Below are 27,819 nucleotides of genomic sequence, written 5' to 3'. Positions count from 1 at the left end.
ATAAAAGCGTGCTGCTGCAGTTAAGCTAAAGATGTCATGACTGAGTTGATCTGGCAACCTCCGGCAAACTGCGACAACGGAGCAGCGCCAATGGCAGCCACATATCCGTGGAGCAACCGTGCAGGATGACAGCTACAAGGTGAGATGGCCACTGCTGGTTTGGCAACGTTTCCGCAGAGTTGCACAAGGTGGGAACGCTTGACAACTTCGTCGTGTCGCCGCAGCTTCAGCACAGTGTAAGAATTTCATTTGTAACGGTTGTCAACGTGAAGTTACTGGAAATGTGAGCGCGCTCGCCAAAGCTAAAGCTAACAAGCGTTATTTCAAAGGTAGCATGTGGAGCTACTCAGTTCAAGACATTTTCTACCCAAATAGACTGCCTGCTGTGGTGTACCACTTGATTACAGCCGAAAAACTATTGGTCTCTCAGGAGCTACCATGACACCTTGTAGCCATTACGCGAACAAGAGGTAGCTAAGTAAGCTAGACTGGTTAGGTGTTTGCGGCTGATGTTGACTACCTGTTTTGCTAGCCTGTGCTAACTCCAGGGCCCTAAATGATGTATGATGTAAAAAAGAAATATATAAAATCAGTCTTCAGTATTACATTAGTCAATGCACATTATATCAAAAGTATCACATATTGTATTGACTTCTCAAGCCACCTAAACTTGCAAAATAGCTTGAGATGACATGACACAACGTTAATATTGACGTGCATGGGACAATAATACGTTTGCGAATAAGTGCAGTATCAAAGTCACCGGATTTCTATCAGGAGTTCCAAGACCTGACTAATTTACAACGCATTTTATCACAAGCTTGTTAATTGCCGGTAAGTGTGTTGGGTAACGGCTGTAAAACTTCAGCAGTTCTGTCAGCAACTATGCCCAACCATTTGAAACGTGATTAAATGCTGCCCACAGTCATGTATTCAGAGGCCATAGTGCAACAAACTAAACAGGGAAGTTGTACTTTCTTGCAAACTTGTGTTCAGAAAAGACAGCATTTCACTTTTTGTTGATTGGTTGGCCTCTTAATTTAGCTTTTCAATTAACCATACCCTCACTGGCCACAACTTTAGGAACACCTCATGAAATTCAATTTGCTTGGCACTGTCACAAAGGTGTTAATTTAATTCCAACTACACTGCATTATTCTGAGAGCTGTTTCTAATATTAATACTCACTAAAGTAGCCATAACATTAGAAACGCACCTTTTTGGTAGGATGGATTTCCGGTTTAAAGTACTACAAACACTACACAAATAGTAAGAAATGTAATGTTGTCCTAGCTTAGCAGTAAGTCACCAGAAAGGTGGGCGGCGTTGATCACACATAGGTCAGAAATGTTAAAGATGATCTCGAGTACCTCTGGTCTTGTTGCTATGAAACACAAGTACACATGCATATGCAGATGGTCTCTTGCAAGGTAAATGATTGCATGATTCTGCTTCACTCCACAGGGATCATGTCACATGTTTTGCGTTTTGTGTTCTATCAGAGCAGATTTTTTTGAATAGATATCTTGCTTTGATAGCAATAATAAATCAGACCTCAGTACCTGCATTCCTGCAATAGACAATCTCTGATCACAGATCAGGTAAATTGTGTACATGGTCTTGATAAAACACCATCAGAATGTGATGCATATGTAATGAAGTTGACCAGAAAAATATTGATGCTCTCTGCAAGGAAATACAACAAAAGTTTCCCTTTTGCATACTATTAGCTCTCTATGTACTCCTCCTGAACCTGTACAGGCACTGTACTGAAGCCTAGCGTGGGCTGTCTTATTTAATATAGATTGGATTCCATTTCCATGGTCAGTGGAGACAAAGGTCTATGGAGTAAAGTCCATTTTTATTGAAGAGTTGCGGTGTGCACAATAGTGTAGCTGTAAGTGTTCTGCATTCACTGGCGGCCTGAAGAGAGATGATGAGCTGTGTTTGCTTTAGTCGTGACTTGTAAAAAGGAGTTAGCTGATGACAAGACTGTGTTGCTAGGCAACACACATCCTGGGCTGCGCCTCTCGAAGCTGGCGGTGTTGTATCTGCTCGCCATTAAGACGTGTGTTCCTAAAGTCGCCAGTTACTAAGACAATGGTGGTTTTTATGTGTAGGACAAAGCATTTTGCATGGCGTTGACCATAACAATTTTGTCGCCAAAGAATGTTGTTGACTGCAGATTGTCTTTCAAAGGGCTGGTGGCACAGTGATGCACTGATCAGCCCACACTGTCTCAGGTTCTATGCACTCATGCGTGTCTGCCTTCAATGTTGCTTTTGTGCTTCCAGGCGAGGGCTGTTCTGCAGCACGTTAACAGACTGTGCGTGAGGACTGTTTTATTTGAATACCACTAGATTGCGAGAATAGGAAAGTCACATAGATAGTCGATGGTCGGGGAATCGTGACACTGTTTGTGACATCTGTTTTTGTTGGCACCGCATTTGTATCAATTTACAGTGCATTTATGTAATGCTCACGACACATTAGTTGCATTGTGAAGTGAAAGTTATTGTCGTCATGGCATGAGAAATGGCGCATGTGGCTTGCAGACAGATCACATGCAGAGCACTGTTGATGTTGCTCTGAATATTCATTTTCTCATCGTTCGGTTCATTGGTAACATTTTCGCTGCATAACAAAAAGAGGATACAAGCTAATTAATGCAGCTGCTGTGGATGCATATTAATTATCCATTGCTGCAAATAAGCATCAGTTAATTTGTATTGCACAATTCTAATTAACAGGCCACAGGCATTTAAATGCCACACCTTAATTTTGATAGCGGAACCTTAAATGTTTAACAGTATGCTTTCCCATGTGTTTCCCACAGGGCTGCCATATATCTGTGGTGCACGGGGGCTGGCAAATTACATGACATAATCGTCTAATGTGGAGTTAGTTGATGATAGCTTGTCAGAAGTCTAAGCCACACTCGGGTGTGTGACCGCTCATGTTTTAATCACATTCGATGGACTTCTAAGATCTTTATTTACAACAAGAGTCATCAACACGGTGCCTGCCCGCCAGTCTGTTTTAGAAATGGCTCAAATAGCACCAATTTCCAGTGAGCTGCATCTACAATTTTTGGTTGCTATTATTGTTTAAATTACACTTACTGTACATACAAATTTGAAATGTACAGTGCATCCGGAAAGTATTCACAGCGCTTCACTTTTTCTACATTTTGTCATGTTACAGCCTCATTCCAAACTGTATCAAATTAATCTCTTACCTCAAAATTCTACACAAAATACTCCATTATGACAATGTGAAAAAAGGTTTTTTTTGACATGTTTTGAATTTATTAAAAATAGAAAACTAAAAGAAATCACATTTACATAAGTATTCACAGCCTTTGCTTAATACTTTGTTGATCCACCTTTGGCAGCAATTACAGCCTCAAGTCTTTTTGAATATGATCCCACAAGTTTAGCACACCTATCTTTAGGCGGTTTTGCCCATTCTTCTTTGCAATAAGTCTCAAGCTCCATCAGGTTGGATGGGAGACGTCTGTGCACAGACATTTTCAGATCTCTCCAGAGATGTTCCATCGGATTCAATTCTGGACTCTGGCTGGGCCACTCCAGGACATTCACGGAGTGGTTCTGAAGCCAATCTTTTGAGATCTTGGCTGTGTGCTTCGGGTCGTTGACCTCAGGCTGGGGCGAAGGTTCATTTTTCAGCAGGACAAGAGCACTCTGGAGCAGGTTTTCATCCAGGATATCTCTATATATTGCTGCATTCATTTTTCCTTCTATCCTGACTAGTCTGCCAGTTCCTGCTGCTGAAAAACATCCCCACAGCATGATGCTGCCACCACCATGCTTCACTGTAGGGATGGTATTGGCCTGGTCATGAGCAGTGCCTGGTTTCCTCCAAACATGGCGCCTGGCATTCACACCAAAGAGTTCAATCTTTGTCTCATCAGACCAGAGAATTTTGTTTCTCATGGTCTGAGAGTCATTCAGGTGCTTTTTGGCAAATTCCAGACGGGCTGCCATGTTCCTTTTACTAAGGAGTGGCTTTCGTCTGGCCACTCTACCATACAGGCCTGATTGGTGGATTGCTGCAGAGATGGTTGTCCTTCTGGAAGGCTCTCCTCTCTCCACAGAGGAACGCTGGAGCTCTGACAGGGTGACCATCGGGGCCTTGGTCACCTCCCTGACTAAGGCCCTTCTTCCCCGATCGCTCAGTTTAGAAGGCCGGCCAGCTCTAGGAAGAGTCCTGGTGGTTCCAAACGTCTTCCATTTACGAATAATGGAGGCCACTGTGCTCATTGGGACCTTCAAAGCAGCAGAAATTTTTCTGTATCCTTCCCCAGATTTGTGCTTCAAGACAATCCTGTCTCGCAGGTCTACAGACAGTCCTTTTGACTTCATGCTTGGTGTTTGTGCTCTGACATGCACAGTCAACTGTGGGACCTTATATAGACAGGTGTGTGCCTTTCCAAATCATGTCCAATCAACTGAATTTACTGTAGGTGGACTCCAATTAAGCCGTAGAAAGATCTCAAGGATGATCAGTGGAAAAAAGATGCACCTGAGCTCAATTTTGAGCTTCATGGCAAAGGCTGTGAATACTTACTATGTAAATGTGATTTCTTAGTTTTCTATTTTTAATAAATTCAAAAAAAGTCAAAAAAAAAAACTTTTTCACATTGTCATAATGGAGTAGTTTGTGTAGAATTTTGAGGTAAGAGATTAATTTAATACAGTTTGGAATGAGGCTGTAACATGACAAAATGTGGAAAAAGTGAAGCGCTGTGAATACTTTACGGATGCACTGTATATATTAGGGCTGTCAAAAATAATGCGTTAACGGCGGCAACTAATTAATTTCATTACGTTAAATCTTTTAGCTGTATTAACGTATGCGCACCAGAGAACGTACACCTCGGGTCCGATGGGTGTGTCGTCATAACACAGTGGAGCACAGTGGCGCGTCCTCACAATCTCTCAGAGCCTGACACTGTTTTAGAACTTAATTCTGACCTGAACACACACCGCAGTACAATTAGATATACACTATATACTGTATGTATCTCCATCCCACGTCTCTACTTCCTTTCTTTCACATTCTCAGTACAAGAACACCAGATGCATTCAGGCACACTCCGAACAGCACAAAAACGGCTTAACGCACACACGCGTGTGTTTGTAAATTAACAGGAAGCTCAAGAAAAACATGAAATGGATATTCTTATCACTCACTTCCTAACTCTTAAGCAGTTTATTTTCTTTAAAAAAAAAACTTACGCTGGCGCGTAAAGGGTTAATTCAGATGTAGAGTTTGCTGCATTTCAAGGTTTACTGAAATAACACTGAAAAAATGAAATTTTCCTTCAACTACTACGTATGTGATGTCTGTGAACACAATCCCTCATTGCTCATAACATAGTTTAAAGTGGGATTCAAATGTTCTACTACTATTCCAGAGACTAGTATTAGACAAATTGATTTTTTGCTTGATTGGCATAGTCAATTCATTTGGAGCTCTTCATACGTAATGATATATATCATAATTTATCTTTCTATTCATTAAATATAGTAAGAATGGGCATATTTCAGAATTAGTTGTTAATGGTGGTTAATCATGATTAATGCGTTAAAAATCTGTGGTTAATCTGATTAAAAAATGTTAATCATTTGACAGCAGTATGTGATATTTTAGATAATATTTGTACAAACATGGTGCAAAGTAATTCATGATTTAAAAAAAATGGAGACTTCCTCTAACTCTTGTAGAAATGATTTGAAAATATTAAATTTGAAAAAAACTTGCACCTACAGAAATTATAGAAAAGGTGTTGCATATTATTTGTTTCTTTTCTTATTAAATCATTGTTCATTTATTATGAGAAAACATTAACATGATCAGTAGCTTCCCATATTATTATTCATTCATTCATTTTCTACTGCTTTTCTTCACGGGTGCTGGAGCCTATCCCAGCTGTCTTCGGGTGAAAGGCGGGGTACACCCAGCCAATCACAGGGCACATATAGACAAACAAACATTCACATTCATACCTATGGACAATTTGGAGTCGCCAATTAACCTAGCTTGTTTTTGGAATGTGGGAGGGAACCGGAGAAAACCCACGCAAGAACATGCAAACTCCACACAAAGATTGCCGAGGGTGGAATTGACCCCTGGTCTCCTAGCTGTGAGGTCTGCACGCTAACCACTCGACCGCCGTGCGCCTCCCCATATCATTAGCATATAATTCATTATTTATCATGTATTTAATAATAACTTTTAGGTAAAGAAGGGCAGGAAAAAGACGAACGAAACAAACAAAGTTTCAACAAAGGACTGGGCGATATGGGCCAAAAACTCATATCCCGATATATTTAGGTTGAATATCAATGTACGATATTTTTTCCACAAAGTGAGTTTAGACAAAATCCAAACCAAATGTGTGTGTCGAGTTGTTGTTTTAAAAGAAAACACGAATAAATACCCAAGATGAGGATTTCTTATATTTTAAAGCTTCTTACAAGATGCACATAAAAAATAGCATCTGAAATTATTTAATTATTAAATTATTTAAACGATTATTTGGATAATTCGAATACCTCGATTACAAAAAGTAGTCAAGGGTTTTTTCCACATTTCGAAGAATCGCTTGTGTCACCCACGTCGAGGACGAAGAAGGAAGTGGGTGTTTGAAGATGTGGGAAGGTTGAAGGTCCCGAGTGTCCAGCAGTGTAACATGTGTGGGGGTCTTTCTTGCGGTTTTGGTCGCATTAAGTGTGGAACAATTGCTTGCTTGGCAGTGAGCGGGGGGCCTGCATTGCAGTGCATGCCCATAATAATAAGAAAAACTAAACATCCTGAGGAATATTAAGATGGGCTGCCCTGCATTACAGAGCCCCCATTGACTGCTGCTTTGCAGGTGTCAGCTTCCCCTTTATCGTGGAAGCAGGGGCAACACAGAGTGTTAGCGGTTAGCAAGCAGTCACGAATATGAATGAAAGACCAAAAGCGATGGTTAAGCCGAATGCCGCACAGCCTTCCTCCTGACAGACAACGCTTACTCCAGCTTTTGATCGGCTGAGTAAATATTAAATGAAACGGTGCGAAATGGTACACCTTCAGTGTCGCGGGCTGTGGTCTAGCTTGTAATGCACAAGAAGTGGTGATGTTTTTAGTGTCCCTCCTCAGCTACCGTAGCTTGTGCAGTAACGTTGCTCAGTGTTGTCATTACGTAAACGGATGGCTACAGTGTTCAAGCATACAAGTACCTTGAACTTGTTATGGCATAAAAGGATGGTTACCATCTAAAGTCATGCAAGTCATGCAGTTTGTCATACCCATTATTTTACAAACACCCTACAATAGTTTATAACAGGGGTCAGCAACCCACGGCTCCAGAGCCGCATGTGGCTCTTCAGCCTCTTTGTTGTGGCTCCATTCGCAATGCTCAATTATTTTTTTTAACACAAGAATGGGGAAAATACGCATCTTTGTAATGAGTTTTGAAAAAAATACTTTCTTTTTCTCCTCTGAACTACTTTGATACCCCAAAATTCCCTCCAAATCGGGCAGTCAATCAAAATATTTGGAGGCCTCATCAGGTATTGATGTTTAACCAAGATGATACTATCATTACCCTATGAGTTGGCAACCATCATACATGCACACTGCACTTCTATTTATTGTATTCTGCTGTTAAAACTTGTTAAAATTAGAAAAGTATTAACTATTTGAAAGTTTATAAAATATTTTTATATAGATAGATTTATACAATGTTTTTAAATTACGTTTGGCGGCCCCACTCTATTTTTTTTCTAGTGAGCGAGTGGGTAAAATGGCTCTTTTGATAGTAAAGGTTGCCGACCCCTGGTTTATAACAATCCATACCTGAGTGTGTGTGTGTGTACGTTTTTATTGAAGTGTTTTTTTTTCTTAATGGAGATCTATATGGTGTAGCATCACTGGTAGTACTTTCTGTTTCCCAGAGTGATTTGCTGTTTTTTGCAAATTGCTGGAATGGTTAGAGCTGACATAGTAGTTGGTTAATATTCTGCATTATACGTTGGTAGTGTTTTGTCTGTTTTATCCACATATTGCATTGCTGTATGTAGTTGTTTTGACAGCACAAGTTGGCGTGAGCTGGGGATGCCCTGTGTGCCTCACACGAGTACACAATTTTTAATTAATAAATTAAAATTAAATAACATTTTTTTTCATAAAAAGTTCGGAATGATCAAATATTGGTCGATAAGTAACCACACAATTATCGACCAGCAAAATTTGTCATCATGACAGGCCTATTCACCACAGTACACCGCGGACATGTCTGCATGGTGTTGGGTTTTCTTTTTCATGCGGGTCGCACCGAGCAAGTTAGTGTGTAGCCCTTTGTTAAGAAGGTGATATGCCAACTGGATTGGCCCGATCTTGTGGCGGACGCCGATATTATCCGATCTTCAAAAATAAAAGCAAGCCTATTATACAGTATTTGTATTTCAGGCAAAACAAGATAGTGATACAGAGAAGACACGAGAAAAAGAGCAATCAACATTTTGGTCCCTTTCTGATATCTTGACGCAAACGTCTGCAGAGATGTGTGTGAAGAGCATGCGTAAGAAAATTCCCACACAAAGTTTGGGATATATCCACTTGTACTTGTGCATAGGAAAATGTGTGCAGAACTCAAATGCCAAGCGTATTGGTGCTGCACATGTAGTGGTCTGTCAGTAACTTGTTGGTTTGTAATAGCGTTGTTTTTGATGTTTGTCAGTTGTCTGATGTTTGCCATCAATCGTTTATACTTCTCTCCTTCAGTTTTGGTGTCGGAGAAATTCCTCCTCCTTGCCCTTTTTATTAATTAACCTCTATTGCGGCCCTCTTAGTTAATTAATCCATTCTTAAAGGGATTGCTGCTAAGAGGCCGACATTAAAAATGTGTGTTTAAAAAAATCTGATTCATGATTGATTATGAAAATGAATGTAATATTTAAATAATGTAACTTTCTGCAAGATTACGTGTTTAACAGTTCAGTTTATTTTTCATTGCCCAATTCCGCAATCATACGGCCGTATACATCGTGCTTTCATGCCACACTGTCTTAAAGGGGACCTATTCTGCTAATTTTTAGGCCTTTTGTATTGAGTTGTGGACTCCTTTATGGCGGCTACACACGATAACCAGCAAACGAAGCGTGCTAGTTCTTCCAGAATCTGCACATATTCAGCTGTATTTCTTTGGATTCCGTCCAATCATTGGATATTGAGCCCATAAATTAGCCACGTTTACATGAGGAGTTTTTCGTTTTTCCGAATGGAATCTTTCTGAATGACTTTTCCGAAAACAGTGGTATACATGGAAAAGAATATTGAAATCTCTGGTCTACATGTGCCGCTATAATCATATTAGTCAATGGGGCTTGCTCGGTAAAACGTAAACATCATCAAGTTATACCGGCTTCCTCGAGTTTTTCTTTCACTTGTTGATATATCTCCGTATTGCCAGTTTTTTTTCTGTCCAGTTTTGAAATTATGTTCGTCTTACATCATATCTGACCATGCGCACCCTGACAACTTTCCATTTCATTGGGTACATGATGAAGGATCAATCGATACATCGGGCCGATATTTGCATTCTTTACTTGAATCGGTATCCGCCGATACACGCGTCGGTTCACCGTTGTATTTTTCCGCCGCATGATTTACAGACAGGCATCTGCCGGCCAGCTTTGTGTTGCCGGAGGACCCTGCAACACACGCAGTCACGGTACCCCGCCCCCACTGGTGAATCATAACAAGCGTACGTTTTCAACTTTTAATTAGCCTCTAACAGTTGAACTTAGTTGAAATATTGCCTCCTGCTTTAAGATAGGTAACATGAATGCCAAGAGCATGTAATATACGTGCTTGTGAATATTGTGGCGCTCAAGGGTCTTTTTATGCAGAGAACAATTCTTATTTCACAAGTAAAAGAATGAGCTTGCTTTTCACACCATACACAACCCATCACATTTCACTGGGTGACCGCTAGGCATAACAGTTTAAGTCATGGTGTGACAAGAAATCCCCAAAACATCACATACCAACGCGACAGACGAATAAAAGCAGTCTCACTAGTTGAGCAGACCAAGAATGACCAAGAACTATGCAACTTTAACTACAAACTGACCAACTATTTACATCGACGGTGCCGCAAAGCACGCTGGGAACCAGGAAGTGCTCCCAGCGACGCAACAATATAGTTTAGTTTGTGGGTGTGAAAAGCAGGAATGCTGCTGAATGCTTCATCTTTAAAAGTGCCTACCGTTGGAATTAGGGAGCTGTTGATGTAGTTGGAGGCTAATATGTACAGCTGTTACCAACACCGCTTTAATGGCAACCTTGGCAATTCAGTCCCATGGTGTCTGGAGGACTTTCAGCCAGCGAACGCCGGGCTGAGGTTAAATGCGTGTCATGTTACATACGTGTGTGCGCTCTCTCCGAGCACACACACACAGAAGGAATTGGAGCAGCCATGTCTGCTTATGAGAGGTCTTTAGCGTGCACGACACGAACTTTAATGATGAGAGAAATGTTTTATATATCGTACTAAATTGTGTCAGTGTGATGTGTTTGTGTGTGTGGAGGCGAGGGGGGGGGCGCACGTCACACTGCGGAGGTGCAGTCATCACATCGATGCTAGATAGAACTTAAATTACGACAGAAATGTTTTGCACAATTTATTCCTTTTAAAGTTGTTAATGCCGTTTAAATGTGTGTTTAAGAAAGCTGAATCCGACTGTGTTCAGTGTTTACATTTCAATAAATATTTGTTTAAACTCGATCTGTAATATTTGTTATCATTGTCATTTTTTCATGTAAACTGAGGGAGCAAAAGCAGTATCGGCCACAAATATCGGCCCAAGCAAAATCGGCCATCGGCTAAGGGTGATGGAAAAAAATTGGTATTGGCATCGGCCCCCCCCAAAAAACATATCAATCGATCCCTAATACATGATACCTCAGTCAGTTTGGCCCCTGTGAATCCGATTATATGTTCATTCGGATTGGCACTTTTCTTTCGGAATGAGGTCTATAAAAAGGTTAAATTCTTTCTGTTTGAGCAAATACAGAAAGAAGCGATCCAATACCAATTGATCACATACAATCAATGTTAATGTTTATATGTACTACTGCCTATATTAGGGGTCACCAAGGTTTTTTCTTGTGAGAGCTGCTTTTCTAAAATGAAAATGGCCAAGAGCTACTCATTTTTCATAACTTATCTCTAGCTAAACAAAGCCAATATGCCTGTTTTACTAGAACATTAACTAAATGCTGGTGAACAAAATTCACCACTCACTCTCACAAAGACAAGAAGTCCCACACAGCAGACATAATTGTTCTGAATGCTGCGGTGGGGGCGAAATTGTATTGGCGAAATCCATACTGTCCTTTTTCCACTGATATCGTTTGATACTGATCGATTGGAGCACCCCTATTATACATTTTTGATGAGTGCTATTGGCCAGGGGTGCCATATAAATGGAAAAATTCAGGACAAGGCGAGTGTTGTCCACATGGCTGCGTTAAATGCCGTTTGACTGATGGTCACTCAGTAAACCTCGAAAACTTGCCATTCTCCATCACATTTTTTGTTCTTCAAATGACATATTATATTGAAGCTTTTTAAAGAGCTGCTATCCCTTGCAAGATAGTTTTCATGGCGCATGTTGGCACATGTTCCACACAGCAGACATAATTGTTTTTGTTTTGCCACGCCTGTGCACGGTGAAGGAAAGTGGGAGGAGACGCTGCCCAAGACATTAGTTATGGCAAGACACTATATGCATGCAGGGATTGCTGTGGGCTGCAGTAGTACTCGCCACGAGTCATCGGCTTTTGTGATTGGCGTTGAAAGGCATTTTTCAGCATATGCCAATTATGTGATTTTTCATGGAAATTGTCCAATATCAATGACCGTTCAATCAGAGCATCTCAAATTAATGTTATGTTTATTATGTCTGACATTTTTTTTGCAACTTTACTCTTTGCTTTACTGTCTTTCAGGTTGAAGTAGTTCACATAGTGGAGTGTGCAATTCTACAGCCTACTCAAAGAGTGTCCAGCAATGAGTGAAATTGCCTCGTTACAGCCAAGGTGAGGATGAAGCATGGGGTGTGAATCAGAAACGTCGAGGCAAACGTGACAGTATGTTCTGCGTCGTGGAGACTCAAAATGGAAAAGCACCCATGCAGGGAGGAGAACATTGACTCAAGTGGGGCCCAACATGCCACCGACAAGCCTGAGGATGGCAGCTCGGAAAGTGATTCAGAGGAGCAGGAGTGCCAGAAGGTTCAGGTGAACAACAGTAGCTGTAAGAAGTGGGAGCCCCTGGCTGTCACAAAGCCCCATCGTCAGCTGTGTCGCTCTCCATGCCTCGACCAGCCCAGTTTTTCCCAGAGTAGCACAGTGCAAGACGTCCACGAGGATGACAATAATGCGGGTCCAGCGATCCAAACAGCCAGTGACCGAGAGTACCAGACGAAAATGGACTTTGCTTTGAAGCTGGGTTACTCGGGGGAGCAGGTAGAGACAGTGCTCAACAAACTTGGGGCAGCTGCACTTATTAATGACATTCTTGCAGAGCTAGTAAGACTTGGAAACAAAGTGGAGCCTGAATGTCACCCTTGCAGCAGTGCAGTCACGTCACTATCACGTACACCCTGCGTTAAAGAGGCTGTGAGTCCTGAAGTGTCTGTGGAAGAGGAATCTGTGGAAATGTATGATAATCTCCGGCCAATTGTTATCGATGGCTCAAATGTGGCAATGAGGTAAGAAGCAAACTACCGTAACAACACAAGTAGACACTGTCTAGTAGTAGTGTAGAGCACGGGTGTCAAACTCTTGCCATGGAGGGCAGAGACATTACAGGTTTTCTTTCCAACCAGTTTCTCCAGCAGGTAATTTAATTGACAGCTCCTTTCCTCAAACCAAAGGAGGGTTAATCAATAAAATCACCTGCTTTAGTGACCGGCTGGAAAGAAAACCTGTAGTGTCTCGGCCCTCCATGGCAGGAGTTTGACACCCCTGGTGTAGAGAGTGTAGAGTATGTTGTATTGGTCTCTGTCGAGACTCACTTTACTTACTAATTTCGGGTTCATAACTGATTACTCCAGCTAGACAAATAAACTAGGGCTGCAACAACCAGTGATAAATCCATTAACCAATTAATCCAAACTATTTTGGTGATTGATTACAGGGGACCTATTATGCTCTTTTTCGGCCCTTTGCATAGAGTTGTGGACTCCTATAGAACAGCTGCACATGAACACCGCCTCAACAGCTTTGTAGAGCTTCCAGAATCTGCAACTATTCCAGTTGTATTTCCTTAGATTTCCAAAACTGTTTTAATTTATTCCGTCCAGGCACGCACCGATTGTGGTGGAAAAGGCTTGTAATTTGCATGCATGCTGGTAAGATGCTCCCTGTATGCACACTCTGTAATGCTACACACACAAATGCTTACTTACACAAAATAAACAGTTATGACACTGATAAATTGTTACTTACAGCTTGCGCTTCTGACTCTTCAACGTTACAAAGTAATGTTGGGAAGGGATCGGGCTTCAGCAACAGTTTGGCGCATAGTCCAAGTTCTTGCTGGTCGGGAAGCTCTGACCAATTCTGCCTGATGTTTGTCTCTTTAGGCAGGTTAGGCTTCCCTCAAACCATTTCCATTTCAAGAGTAAACATTTACAGGATATTTATTGTTTAATATCAATGAGACATGCCTCAAGATTAGAGCAGTCACAAGAGTGGGTCAGTCAGCTTTAATAGCACATGCAATGGGAACAAAGCTCCTGCTCCGGTTGTACAACTGGTTGGGCAAACTCCCATGCACCCTCATCGTCAGCATCGTCGTGAGGGTGTAGAGCTGGTCCGCGACTAGAACAAAAATCTCATTCGAACCGCTTGTAGCAGCGGGTCGACCAACGGTCATACCCTTCTCTCCAGCACTGTGGAATATACTTTCCCAGGGGGGCTGAGTGTGATCCCCATATAGCTGCAACACACCCTCCAGTCACCCTTCTTAAAGAGGGGGAACACTCAAACGTGCGGAAATTTTTCCTGCATGCCACGATCTTCAACTAACAGTAGAGCAGGGGGAGGGCAAGCTTCCAGCTTGTACCTCGGCACGCCCGTACAAGGACGTCCGGCTGAGCCGGTGTTAGAAACAAACTCTGGAACCAAACGTTCAGAGCCATCCCAAACTTCTTTAAGGGCTCACTTCCAAATGTGCAAACCTCATTATCTGAAATGTTGGCATCATTTTACATGATACAATACAATACAATATTCTAAAAAAAAGAATAATGGGCCCCCTTTTAATAAGTACAAAAAAACAACAAATATGGTCTACTTTCAGCCTGTGGTAATATGGGAAATGGGAATATAGTTTACATTTCCTTAGTCATCCATGAAAGCACACCTGTTATCTTTGTGGTTTGGGCAAATTTACATATATTAATTTATCAGCTTTGACTCCATTTTTGTATTTGGGTCATATTTATTTGGTCTGTCTAGGCCTGGGGTGGGCAAACTACGGCCCGGGGGCCACATCCGGCCTGCCAAGTGTTTGAATACGGCCAGCCCATTCTTTCCAAAGTATTTCATTTAAAGTTAACATCCACTCTGGCATCATGGCTTGAGCCAACCTTTTGATGGTTTAAGTAGCTGTTTTATCATTTTCGATGTGATCTGCTGTTTACAAAGTGCTCCTGGAAAAAAGGGACATAACAAACACTTTTACAGATACAATACTTCCAGGTGGAATGTTGTGTGTAAAATATATAGTCTGGCCCCCCATAAAATTTGTTAAAGCAATGTAGCCTGCGAGTCAAAACAATCAATAAAATCACCTGCTTTAGTGACCGGCTGGAAAGAAAACCTGTAGTGTTACAGGTTTCATAATATTATGAAACATAAACAAAACAAAATAGGGTTGTGGTTTGGAAACGTAAAAATATTAGAGTATTATGAGAAGAAAATTTAGAGAGTTTAAATATTTGGAACATAAAAATACAGCCGCAAAAAGGGGAAAGACCAACGCTCTTATGAATACGCTCATTCTCCTATATCTCAAAGCTGAGATGCATTTTTCAATGCATGCACAACTTCTAATCAAACTGACACTTGCATCCCTTCATTTTTCAGTATATGGCCCTTTGGCTAAAATTTGGACACCCATTAGTCCATGGCCTCACCGACTATTCAATTAATCGAAACGACAAGCTTCAGATTGACTAACAAAAAAGTTTCTTGTTGCAGCCCTAGTGCTAAGCACTTATTTCTGTTTTTGCTGCTTTACGTTCAAGCGAGCTTTGCAGTTAGCATGACATCTTTGCGACAGGACCTTTTCATAATAAAATACATAATAGCATCAGTAAAAAGTGAAATAATATTAAAATTACATATTAGAAAATGACATATTAGTGGAAAATGAACAAGATGTATTGTCAAGTGTAAAAAGAAAGCACAGTATGATTTTAATTATTGGTAAGTGGCAAATAATTTGCAGTGCATGTTTGCTGTTCCCTAAACCTCCAGTGGTAATGATACTTGTAAGAAATGTAGTTTATGTGCCGCCCATGGCAGCATGGATTGGTATCTTAGAGGAGCAGCTCAGCACCATGAAGGACATACTTTCGCTGCACAGCCTGTTGCAGACACATCTACATTCAGTTATCAAAATGCATTATCGTGATATAATTAGCATATCAAATGCCAAATTATATGGTTTCTATTAGGCGTGTGAATCTCAGCACTGAGGACGAATCTATACACATCTCGATGCACTGCCAGCGATACGATACTTTAACGATACATGGGATTTTCTGGCGATACGATTCACCCTCTTCACAATACGATGCGATAATCATTTAGTTCAAATCAATGCAATTCGATATGATATGGTGCAAGTTCTTGCGATATGATATATATATATGTATATGATATGACTCTTTCAGCAGTGCAATCAATGTTTGTTTATATTCCTGTCTGCAAAACATACTGCTAATATGAATGCACTAGGAGGTAGGCTAATACAGTCGTGGGGAGCAGAAAGTGTAAAACAACTTCTACCCTTTTGTTTCACAAAACCAAATTGTTTCACAATTGAGGAAGAAGCCAACTCCTCTGCTGTTCTAATGTCACCTGATGTGCTGAACACTCGTTTGTGAGGGACACTTGTTGCAGGGACGGACAAATAGCTCCTGAACAATATTGAAAGCAGTGGAAGAGCCACTTGTTCTGACCTGATTTGCTTGTTTTTTTCCCCCGGTGTTCAACGAAGAACTAGACAGGGAGGCGGCGGTAGACTTGTCCATGTTGTGGTGTCCCCTTTTTAAGGGGGGTTCTGCATGTTTGTAGTGCCGTCGTACGGCTTCTTAACGTGGCATTCTTTGCAAATGACGGACGTTTTGTTGAGCTTTCCGCCGTTCTTTGAGAATCCGTAGTGTTTCCAAACATACCATTTCAACATCGCGGGTGGGTTGAATATAGAAACTTCCTCGCTGCTGCTTGCTACGAACGTCCATACTGTTTTACTATTAGTTGTATGTGCCTCACGGCTTCCGTCCGTCATCACTACAAAACGTGAAATAATGATGGTGCATTCATTGCACCTGGGGAACAGCATATGCAGTGAAGTTGAACATGAATAAAATGGCGCTTGCATTGGATTTTACCAATTTTGCCCACAAACGCATCGCAATTTCACCCGTCAATTGCATCCATACCCAGTGAATGAGCCGATGCATCGCACGCATATGCATCGATGTATTGATTAATATCGATTATTTCCCACATTCTTAGTTTCTATGTAAAGTTTCACTTATCATTTATATCGCTCATTTCTATACCTCACTATATTGTAATTTTTTCCCACTATATTGTAGTGTAGCATATTGTAGTCATCATTGGAGTATCCCAACAAGCACTTCATAAATAAAAGTTAAAGTTGCATGTTTATGTTAGCACTTGGTCGTTGTTACTTTCATAGAACGGTAGTTAATTATGTGAACTGTTTATTTTTTTGTTTGCACTGAGATTGTTGTTCTGTTGTTTGCACTCCCTGTGTTAAGCAAGTTGTTGGCTGCATTGTTGACTCCCTTCATTTCAGACAGAACATTACAATGTGAAAGCTAGTCATTAAAGCCAGTGAAGTGAGCCATAAAAAAAAAAAAAGATAGTGCCATAAAACCGTGCTGTATATAATGTTCCTTTTATTAGATTTATGTGGATCATGATTTGTTTTTCAGCCATGGAAACAAAGAGGTTTTCTCTTGCCGTGGCATCCAACTGGCTGTTGAGTGGTTCCTAGAAAAAGGGCACAAAGACATCACTGTGTTTGTCCCAGCCTGGAGAAAGGAGCAGTCAAGGCCTGATGCTCTTATTACAGGTAGCAAAGTATTTTTTTTAAGTTGTTGTTTTATTGGCAGGGCATGCATTAAAGGGTGGTAAATGGGAATCATTGTGTTTTGGCCACATTCTAATAACTGTTAGAAGAAGACTTCTGTAATTTCCATCGTTGACTAAATTAATGGTAAATTAACATTAACACCATGCACCTTAGAACACACACCCACATCTACATGATGGACTCTAAGTGTGTACTTAACTGCCACTGCACTACATCAATATGTACATGTACAGTGAAGAAAATAAGTATTTGAACACCCTGCTATTTTGCTATTTCTCCCATATCGTTGACTAAATTAATGGTAAATTAACATTAACACCATGCACCTTAGAACACACACCCACATCTACATGATGGACTCTAAGTGTGTACTTAACTGCCACTGCACTACATCAATATGTACATGTACAGTGAAGAAAATAAGTATTTGAACACCCTGCTATTTTGCTATTTCTCCCACTTAGAAATCATGGAGGGGTCTGAAATTTTCATCGTAGGTGCATGTCCACTGTGAGAGAGATAAACTAAAAAGAAAAATCCAGAAATCACAATGCATGATTTTTTTAACAATTTATTTGTGTGATACAGCTGCTAATAAGTATTTGAACACCTGAGAAAATGAATGTTAATATTTGGTACAGTAGCCTTTGTTTGCTATTACAGAGGTCAAACGTTTCCTGTAGTTTTTCACCAGGTTTGCACACACTGCAGGAGGGATCTTGGCCCACTCCTCCACACAGATCTTCTCTAGATCAGTCAGGTTTCTGGGCTGTCGCTGAGAAACACGGAGTTTGAGCTCCCTCCAAAGATTTTCGATTGGGTTCAGGTCTGGAGACTGGCTGGGCCATGCTAGAACCTTGATATGCTTCTTACGGAGCCACTCCTTGGTTTTCCTGGCTGTGTGCTTCGGGTCGTTGTCGTGTTGGAAGACCCAGCCACGACCCATCTTCAATGCTCTGACAGAGGGAAGGAGGTTGTTCCCCAAAATCTCACAATACACGGCCCCAGTCATCCTCTCTTTAATGCAGTGCACTCGTCCTGTCCCATGTGCAGAAAAACACCCCCAAAGCATGATGCTACCACCCCCATGCTTCACAGTAGGGATGGTGTTCTTCGGATTGTACTCTTCATTCTTCTTCCTCCAAACACGCTTATTGGAATTATGACCAAAAAGTTCTATTTTGGTCTCATCTGACCATAAAACTTTCTCCCATGACTCCTCTGTATCATCCAAATGGTCATATGCAAACTTAAGACGGGCCTTGACATGTGCTGGTTTAAGCAGGGGAACCTTTCGTGCCATGCATGATTTCACATCATGACGTCTTAGTGTATTACCTACAGTAACCTTGGAAACGGTGGTCCCAGCTCTTTTCAGGTCATTGACCAAGTCCTGTCGTGTAGTTCTGGGCTGATTCCTCACCTTTCTTAGAATCATTGAGACCCCACGAGGTGATATCTTGCATGGGGCTCCACTCCGATTGAGATTGACCGTCATGTTTAGCTTCTTCCATTTTCTAATGATAGCTCCAACAGTGGACCTTTTTTCACCAAGCTGCTTGGTAATTGCTCCGTAGCCCTTTCCAGCCTTGTGGAGGTGTACAATTTTGTCTCTGGTGTCTTTGGACAGCTCTTTGGTCTTCGCCATGTTACAAGTTAAAGTCTTACTGATTGTATGGGGTGGACAGGTGTCTTTATGCAGCTAACGACCTCAAACAGGTGCATCTGATTCAGGATGATACATGGAGTGCAGGTGGACTTCTAATGGGCAGACTAACAGGTCTTTCAGGGTCAGAATTCTAGATGATACACAGGTGTTCAAATACTTATTTGCAGCTGTATCACACAAATAAATTGTTAAAAAATCATGCATTGTGATTTCTGGATTTTTCTTTTTAGTTTATCTCTCTCACAGTGGACATGCACCTACGATGAAAATTTCAGACCCCTCCATGATTTCTAAGTGGGAGAAATAGCAAAATAGCAGGGTGTTCAAATACTTATTTTCTTCACTGTATATGCTGTACAACATCTCTTTGCACAACAGCACAAGATGGAGGATTTTGCATTATATTTTTCATTTATCTATTATGTATATTACTCTGGTTTCCTCCCACATTCCAAAAACATGCTAGGTTAATTGGCGACTCCAAATTGTCCATAGGTATGAATGTGAGTGTGAATGGCTGTTTGTCTATATGTGCCCTGTGATTGGCTGGCGACCAGTCCAGGGTGTACCCCGCCTTACGCCCGAAGACAGCTGGGATAGGCTCCAGCACCCCCCGCGACCCTCGTGAGGAAAAAGCGGTAGAAAATGAATGAATGAATATTATGTATATTATTTATCTATTATATTTTTATCTATCTATCTCTATCTCTCTATCTGACTTGCTTTCCTTTACAGATCAAGAAATATTACGCAAGCTGGAAAAAGAGAAGATCCTGGTTTTCACTCCATCTCGAAGAGTCCAAGGCAGAAGAGTGGTCTGCTACGATGATCGCTTCATAGTGAAGCTGGCTTATGATTCTGATGGAATTATCGTGTCAAATGACAATTACAGAGACTTGCAAAATGAAAAACCAGAGTGGAAGAAGTTCATCGAGGAAAGGCTTCTTATGTATTCATTCGTCAATGACAAGTAAGGATCTAAAAGTGCTCTATTTGGCCTCTTAATTTTTTTGCAGAATATGAATTTGGTGAAGGGAAAACCTCTCAGTACAATCCCATATGGTTGAGCTGCACCACAAATTATAGCCTGAAATGGTACTATTATATTAAATGAAGATAAATCACACATCTGGCTGGATTAAGAGTACAGCCTTCACAAGTTGTTATCCTCTTAAACATTGTACAATTTTACACTAATTTGCCAATCACATTTTATAATAAAAATGCTCTTGACTTTAGATTTATGCCACCTGATGATCCACTGGGAAGACACGGTCCAAGCTTGGAAAATTTCCTTCGCAAGCGTCCGGTTGTTCCAGAGCATAAAAAACAACCTTGCCCATATGGTGAGTTTTGTTTTAACACATTGGTCGTTGGAATTGTTCAATATTAACTTAATCTATTCTTCCTTTAACGAGGCAAAAAGTGCACATATGGACACAAGTGCAAATACTATCATCCGGAGCGTGTCAACCAACCACTACGGTCAGTGGCTGACGAACTGCGGGCTTTTGCTAAACTGTCTGCCGTGAAGACAATGAGTGAGGGGGCCTTAGCTAAATGCGGCACTGGTGTTGCAATTGTGAACAGAGACAGCACCTCTGAAGTCAAGCGTGTGGCACCCAAAAGGCAGTCCGACCCAAGTATCCGCTCAGTGGCCTGCGAGCTTTCAGAAACGCTCTCCGTTGTCAGGAAGTCTGAGACAAATTCAGTGCCTTCCCTTGTGAGTGCTCTCAGTGTGCCCACGATGCAGCCTGCTAAGAGTCATGCTGCTGGGGCCTTGAACACGCGATCCGCTAGCAGCCCAGTGCCTGGTTCTTTGCAGTTTTCGCACAGCTCACTGGAGCACATGTCTAGTGTACAGTACCCGCCCATTTTGGTAACTAACAGTCATGGCGCTTCTGTTACATACAGTGAGCAGTTCCCAAAGTATGACTCGGTCAGCGACCATGGCTATTATTCCCTGCACAGTGATTTCTCAAACCTGAGCATGAGCAGTATGCACAACGTCGACAGTTTCTGTAGCATGGAGCACGAACATAGTGTGTGCCAGAGAACTCGCAGTCACTGTCCTGAGTCCTGTCTCAGCCACTCCAACAGTGACTCGTTCTCCTCTTACGGCGACTTGTACCCCAGCTCTGTGGACGGTAGCCTGGAGGACAGCATGAAGGGGCCACAGCAATCCCCTGCACCAGGGAGGATGCAGACTTTCTCCCATGGGTTTCGACACGACGTGTTGACTAGGGTTCAGAGTTATGTACCAGAGGAGCCCAAGCAGGGGCCACGCAAGCAGTCTGGAGCACACCTAGCACCACACCTCCAGCACGCTGCGGTGGGGGCCAGGTCGAGCTGCCCTGGAGACTACCCACTCACTCAGAATGTCCTCCCTCCGTTGTCCTCGCAGCCGACGCGATCCCTCGGCATGACACGCATGGACAGCATATCCGATTCAAGGCTGTATGATAGCAACCCGATGAGACAGAGGCGACCGCCACTGTGCCGTGAGCAGCACGCGAGCTGGGACCCCTTGCCTTGTGGCAACGAGTCTTACGGATATCACTCTTACCCATTGAGCAACAACCTGATGCCATGTTGTGAGCGGGTGATGGTCCGCAGCATGCCTGACAAAATGGAGCAAATCTGGAACGCACCGTGGGAGAGCCCAACTGCTGCTGAACACCAAGAACGGTATGTCATCCCAGACCACCAGTATCAAACATATCGGAACCTTTGTAACATCTTTCCTGCTTATGTGGTCCATTCAGTAATGGAGAAAAACCCTCATTTGACAGACCCCCAGCAACTTGCAGCGGTCATTGTAACAAATCTGAGATCTTGTCACTGAGGGACCTTTCTTTTGAAATTGTTCAAATGAAGGCGATAAAGGAAATTTAGTACAGATATTTTGATTGCAAAGACAGGCAATTGATAAATGTTGACAAATGTACAACATTTGCCCTCAGGAGTTTTTTTAATGTGTTTGCTGCAAAATCTGGCAGTTTTTGGCAGTTTATTTGGTAAAGTTGACATTTTAAAGTAGAATTGTAAGATGGCTTCATTTTATGACGTGTGGTGCACTTACAGACTGTTTCATAGCACATCCATTATACTTGAGCAGGAGATATATCACATTCAACTATCAATTGTACTGTAAAATGTCAAATATCGATGGGACCTAGTGGACCAGCCAACTAGTTAACCATCAAAATTTTAAGTTTAAGTGTTAACCTATCCCAAACTTGGCCTAATTACTTCACATGTTACCACAACTTTTGGATTTTTTTCCTTCAAGAATGTTAGCTTTTTTTTAAACAAGCACAAAGGTCCTTTTCTGGTGATGTGGATGTGCTATGAAATGCATCCTACATATTTCTGGTGCATTGAACTATCAATGATTTTCTTCAGCTTTGCCTCTGCTGTAAATAACTAAGTGTTTTTGTGCATTTTTCTCTAAGACAGGTATAGAGGGAGGTACACGCATACCTCCAAGCATGAACTATGACATTTAATTGCCTTATATCTGAATGACCTCACGCTTTTAGTCATCGTCTTGCCGGGTTTCAATGGGCGTACTTGACATTGAAGCGTCCTACTTTTTAAATGTAAAGCACTGTCTCAGTATCTAAAAAGATCTATTTTCTCAGTCTCACTTACAAAGCTACTATTTTGGTAGAAATTGACAGTGCACAAAGCAAGCCAAAAAAAGGAGAGCTTTGTCTTGCGTATGGGTACACATGTCAATTTATTTACATATAGTCACACAAAAGCCATTATGTCAAGTCATTTATAAGCTGCTAAATAATGCCAAAAAGGTCATTATTCTGACGTCACATTACATTTTGCTTTGTGTAATTTGATGTATTCATCATTTTCCATTTCCAATGGTGTAGTGTTTATTTGATTGTGCTAGTAATTTCATTCATTCATTCATTTTCTACCGCTTATCCTCACGAGGGTCGCGGGGGTGCTGGAGCCTATCCCAGCTGTGTTCGGGCGAGAGGCGGGGTACAACCTGGACTGGTGGCCAGCCAATCACAGGGCACATATAGACAAACAACCATTCCCACCCACATTCATACCTGTGGACAATTTGGAGTGGCCAATTAACCTAGCATGTTTTTGGAATGTGGAAGGAAACCGGAGTACCCGGAGAAAACCCACGCATGCATGGGGAGAACATGCAAACTCTACACAGAGATGACCGAGGGTGGGATTGAACCCTAGTCTCCTAGCTGTGAGGTCTGCGCGCTAACCACACGATCGCCGTGCAGCCCTGCTAGTAATTTTTAATGTCAAAATAGTATTATAGAATATGATACATTCTCGGGCTGCACGGCGAACGAGTGGTTAGCGCAGAGGCCACACAGCTAGGAGACCCGAGTTCGATTCCGCCCTCGGCCATCTTTTTGTGGCGTTTGCATGTTCTCCCTGTGCATGCGTGGGTTTTCTGGGGGGACTCCGGTTTCCTCCCACATTCCAAAACATGCTAGGTTAATTGGCCACTCCAAATTGTCCATAGATATGAATGTGAGTGTGAATGGTTGTTTGTCTATATGTGCCCTGTGATTGGCTGGCTACCAGTCCAGGGTGTACGCCGCCTCTCGCACGAACACAGCTGGGATAGGTTCCAGCACCCCCATGACCCTTGTGAGGATAAGTGGTAGAAAATGAATGACACGTTCTCCAAATCTGCAGATCTGCAAATCATCATTATTATTTATTTATTTATTGCAGTGTTGAATCACTGCCATGTCATTAACATAATGGAAAAAAGTGGCAAATAAAATCTTGCACTCATGGAAAAATATGATTTGATTCAACACATACTTACTTACATACTTACACATACTGTACTACGTATGTACTAAGTGTGATAACTTATGGAGTCACTTGGACCCATACCTGTAGCCTAGCTTAGCAGCTGGTGTGTGTTAGAAGCAAAACAGAAGGCACTTACCACACTAATCAATAATTCAATATTTTCTGTGGAGAAGAAATAATAAATAACGACTTGCACATTAATGTTAATATCAGAGCCACTCAAGAAAACCATGATATTCCTGTTAGGTTTTTGTTTCCCCCTCACGCCTCCCCATTGCCCATATCCATCAATTAAGAAAAGACCAAACATTATCCAAGATTCATTTTATATACCTCAATAGTGTAACAATTACAGTCATGGAAGTTTTAGGTAGAAGATTCTTGTAAAAAGCTCTGCATATCGGAGAACGTGTCATATACATTAGTAACTCCTCTGAACTCGTTCAAGTTGTTAGTAGTGCAATCTGTGGCTCCTTTTTGTATCAAAGATGACTTTTATATGCACTTAAATGGACCGAATTGAACTTCTGTAAAAAAAAAAAAAAAAAAGAAACCAGGACCTCCTGGCATGCCTGGTGTGCTGGCTTTTATTTTTGGTGGGTGTTTCTAAGCCCCCTCAGTGCAAATACATTGATTAAAAACCCGTAAAGCAGTTTCTTAATGCATGTATAATAATTTAGATGAACACTAAAACTGGACAGATGATCTCAGAGCATCAACAGTAAATTGCTATCTTTGTTATTGTGTGCATGAAAACGGAGACATCATGTGTGTATAAATGTACAGGAAGGAGAAAGTGTTTACTATCACAGGTTGCACACACATTTCTATATTTCTTGTTACATTTTAGATGGATTGATACCAATCCTAGATTGTTAAAACTGGTACAAATGAAGATTAAGGTTCAATAATTGTAAGAAAAAGAAAAAGTGAAGTAAATACCAGACAGAAAGCAAATGTTTATGCTGTTTGGCTTTTACTGTGACAGTGAATGGCTCAAAGACAAACTGAACAGACGTGCGGCAGTTTGGCTGTGCCTTGCAGCACATTGCTCTCAGGATGCTTTCAGCTTTTACTTTTTCTCTTCACCGGCCCAAAAACCAGTAGTTACTGCTGGCAAGAGTCTATTCTAATAGTGATATATTTTGTGAAAATACATGTAAATACACTTGAAGCTTTGTATCTTTGTGTATGTCTGACTTGCCCTGGCACCTTGAGATGTTCAATGATGGGTCTGTTGAGGGGGACTTACATGATGCTTATTATGATTACAGTAATCCCTTGTTTTATTGTGGTAATTTGGTTCCAGACCTGACAATGATAGGTGAATTTCTGCAAAGTAGGATTCCTTATTTATAGATGTCAGGCCTTATGATTTTAGAGTTAACGGATTCAGGGAAGGAATTGTGAATTGACCAATAAAAACTAATTAACTGTTAAACGCGGGATGTTGCGGAAATTAACATAATGTTAACATTAACATTAAATGCGTCATCCTGAACTAAAAATGTTGAAATGGTGAAAACACCGGTGAAAGTTGTTAGAACCTTCTCTAATGGAAAGTGAATGGAAGGTAGCGGGGTAGCGTAGTTTAGCATACGCGGTTGTTTGTGTGAGACTTGGATTGGAGGAGTATTTTTTCAGCGCAATTGTTCTTAGTGTAAAAAAGATGTGAAGTGTGTTTATTCTTAATCCATCTTGTCTTACAGACATTCTCAACACACAGAGAACACACAAAATAGGAAAATGTCGTCTGTGTAAAGAAAATAAGCATGTAAAAATCGCACATATGCAGTTGGAATTGCATCTATGACTACACCTTCTTTAATCACAAGCAGAGGCATTCCAGTTTGTTGAAGATTTTCCTATAAATGGAATAGTTTTGTCATAGAAAACCTAAATTTAATCTAAATACGTTTTTTAAACATTATTAAAGCCCTCCAGACATGAAATAACACACCAGTTGTCACCTCTACACTTGTATAACCCAACGTAGACATAATAAGATATGTAAGACGTAAATACGACTTGTGCTTTTGTGTCTTGTTGTAAATGGGTTCCCGTGCTGGGGGAACTGAGTGCGAAGTCAGTATGTAACTATGCAACATGTTCATCCCAGGAACTACGGATGATATAAGATACATGATATTGATAAAATGTCTTTTAATCAGGGCTTCAGCTATCGAATAGTTTAGTTATCGGAAAAAAACCCCATATCTTTGCTTGGTTAAAGAGCAATCATCAATTCACAAGAAACAAACATTTCACGAAGTAATGAATGACCAATTGGTTTAATTTTTGAGATAGTCAAGCATTTTTTTTCTTAAATTTACATTGTGTGTAACTGATGGTTATTTTTAGTTCCAGTCAATAACAAAACCAAAGCCAAAATAATAGTTGTTTTGGGTGCAAAAGCTGTTAAAAGCTGTTAAAAACCTGGCCTGTCAAGGCCAAAAAAACATGCATCAATATTTCATATTGTCCAAAAAGTAAACACCGGTAAACAAGTTCATATTTCAGCTCAATATGGCAATAAAGATCATTACACAATGAATTCATATTTTTGTCCATTGATGTTGTTAGCACTTCAACCACATTACGTAGCATCCATGATACACAGTACATGCTCAAAATGCCGCGTTCCTATGAATACACACCGGTTTCTCAACAAATCTTTGCAGAACGCCCGTTCGGCATGCACCAAAGTATTACAATATTGGGTGTGTTTACCGATACACCACCGATGCACGATGAACATTGGATGTCGATGTGTATTACTGTTGATTTTTTCAGTAACAAAACATGGTGTATGGCAAAGTGAGATATGTAGCAGGGGATTACTGTATTTCATAATGTGTTGCTTGTGACTGATACTCAAGTTGTCAGTACAGAGTATGATGCAAACACCAAAGGATGCGTCATGTAAAGCCAGCCCAACTGCAAGGAAACGATTTGAATGCATCTAAAGGGAAATTCCACTTAAAGAAAAGGGTGCGTTTGACTCATGTAGATGTGGCTATAAAGAAAGCATTGACAATTTTATGAAGGAAACATTGAGTGGTATTACCCTTTAACAACAAGGAATTCATGTGAAATTGATTATTTTTCTCAATGGTGTTACTTTCGAAATATAGATTCCTCTTTAATGTTAGGTAAAGCAGCAGTGTATAAACATTCATAAAGGAAAAAAGAATGAATGTGTCTAGCCCAAATTACTTTTGGGTTTTTTGCTGACTTTTGCTGATTTTTTCATGAAAAAGGACAAGGCCACTGTAAGCCAGCTGTCTGTTCATGAGAAGGTGAAAACAAACCCGCCTAAATGTTTCTACATGTGAAACAATCCGATTGCAAGGCTGCTGTCACGGTTGTTTCTGGCATTTGGCTCGACGTTTGCGTGCCCCCCACCCCACCCCCCTTTCCTTAATTAAGTTAAATTGTCCAAGAAAAAGGCATTCTCGGTGCAAAAAGAGAACATCACTCAATAGTAATTTGGTTACAGACTAAAGGAACAAGCCAACAGACACACCATCAGTGTTGGACTATTAGTAACAATAAGAACCCTGAATCAGACCTTAACACGACTTATCTCAAGTCATAACATAGGTCAGGTGAAATGTTACTGATGTATGACTTTATTGTACTGTTTTCTTTTCGATTTTTTTTTCTTTCAGCAATGGAAGGTCAGATTTAGCGGCAGCGGAGGAGGTTTCAACTAAATTACTCTATTTCATCATATAGTAAGGCCTTAATGAGAGGGGAGGCTTTATTGGTATAGATGCATTTTATAATATACATCACTTTTGTTATTTCCATTAATTATGCTACTTATTTTTTTACTTACTGAATTTATTATTTGTATTTCATATCATCCCTGTTGTTATTTCAGTAC

The 27,819-nt window shown here is 41.0% G+C and overlaps 1 protein-coding gene across 2 annotated transcripts; it reads left to right on the top strand.

Moving 5' to 3' along the window:
- The first annotated feature begins 71 nt into the window (after positions 1-71).
- On the top strand, positions 72-23,109 carry zc3h12b (zinc finger CCCH-type containing 12B). Of its 2 annotated transcripts, XM_058077965.1 has the most exons (7): positions 72-139; positions 12,028-12,791; positions 17,280-17,419; positions 19,845-20,079; positions 20,349-20,455; positions 20,528-21,797; positions 21,875-23,109. In XM_058077965.1, exons 2-7 carry the CDS (start codon positions 12,196-12,198, stop codon positions 22,002-22,004), a joined length of 2,478 nt encoding a protein of 825 aa, XP_057933948.1. In that variant the 5' UTR covers positions 72-139; positions 12,028-12,195; the 3' UTR covers positions 22,005-23,109. The 2 variants fall into 2 exon arrangements, with proteins under 2 accessions (XP_057933948.1, XP_057933946.1); XM_058077963.1 differs by having other exon boundaries at positions 20,528-23,109.
- Positions 23,110-27,819: the final 4,710 nt, after the last annotated feature.

This window comes from Doryrhamphus excisus, chromosome 7, assembly GCF_030265055.1.
Source record: "Doryrhamphus excisus isolate RoL2022-K1 chromosome 7, RoL_Dexc_1.0, whole genome shotgun sequence".
Taxonomy (NCBI): Eukaryota; Metazoa; Chordata; class Actinopteri; order Syngnathiformes; family Syngnathidae; genus Doryrhamphus; species Doryrhamphus excisus.
The sequence above is the reverse complement of the archived record's forward strand: the minus strand, read 5'-3'. Positions and strand labels throughout refer to the sequence as shown.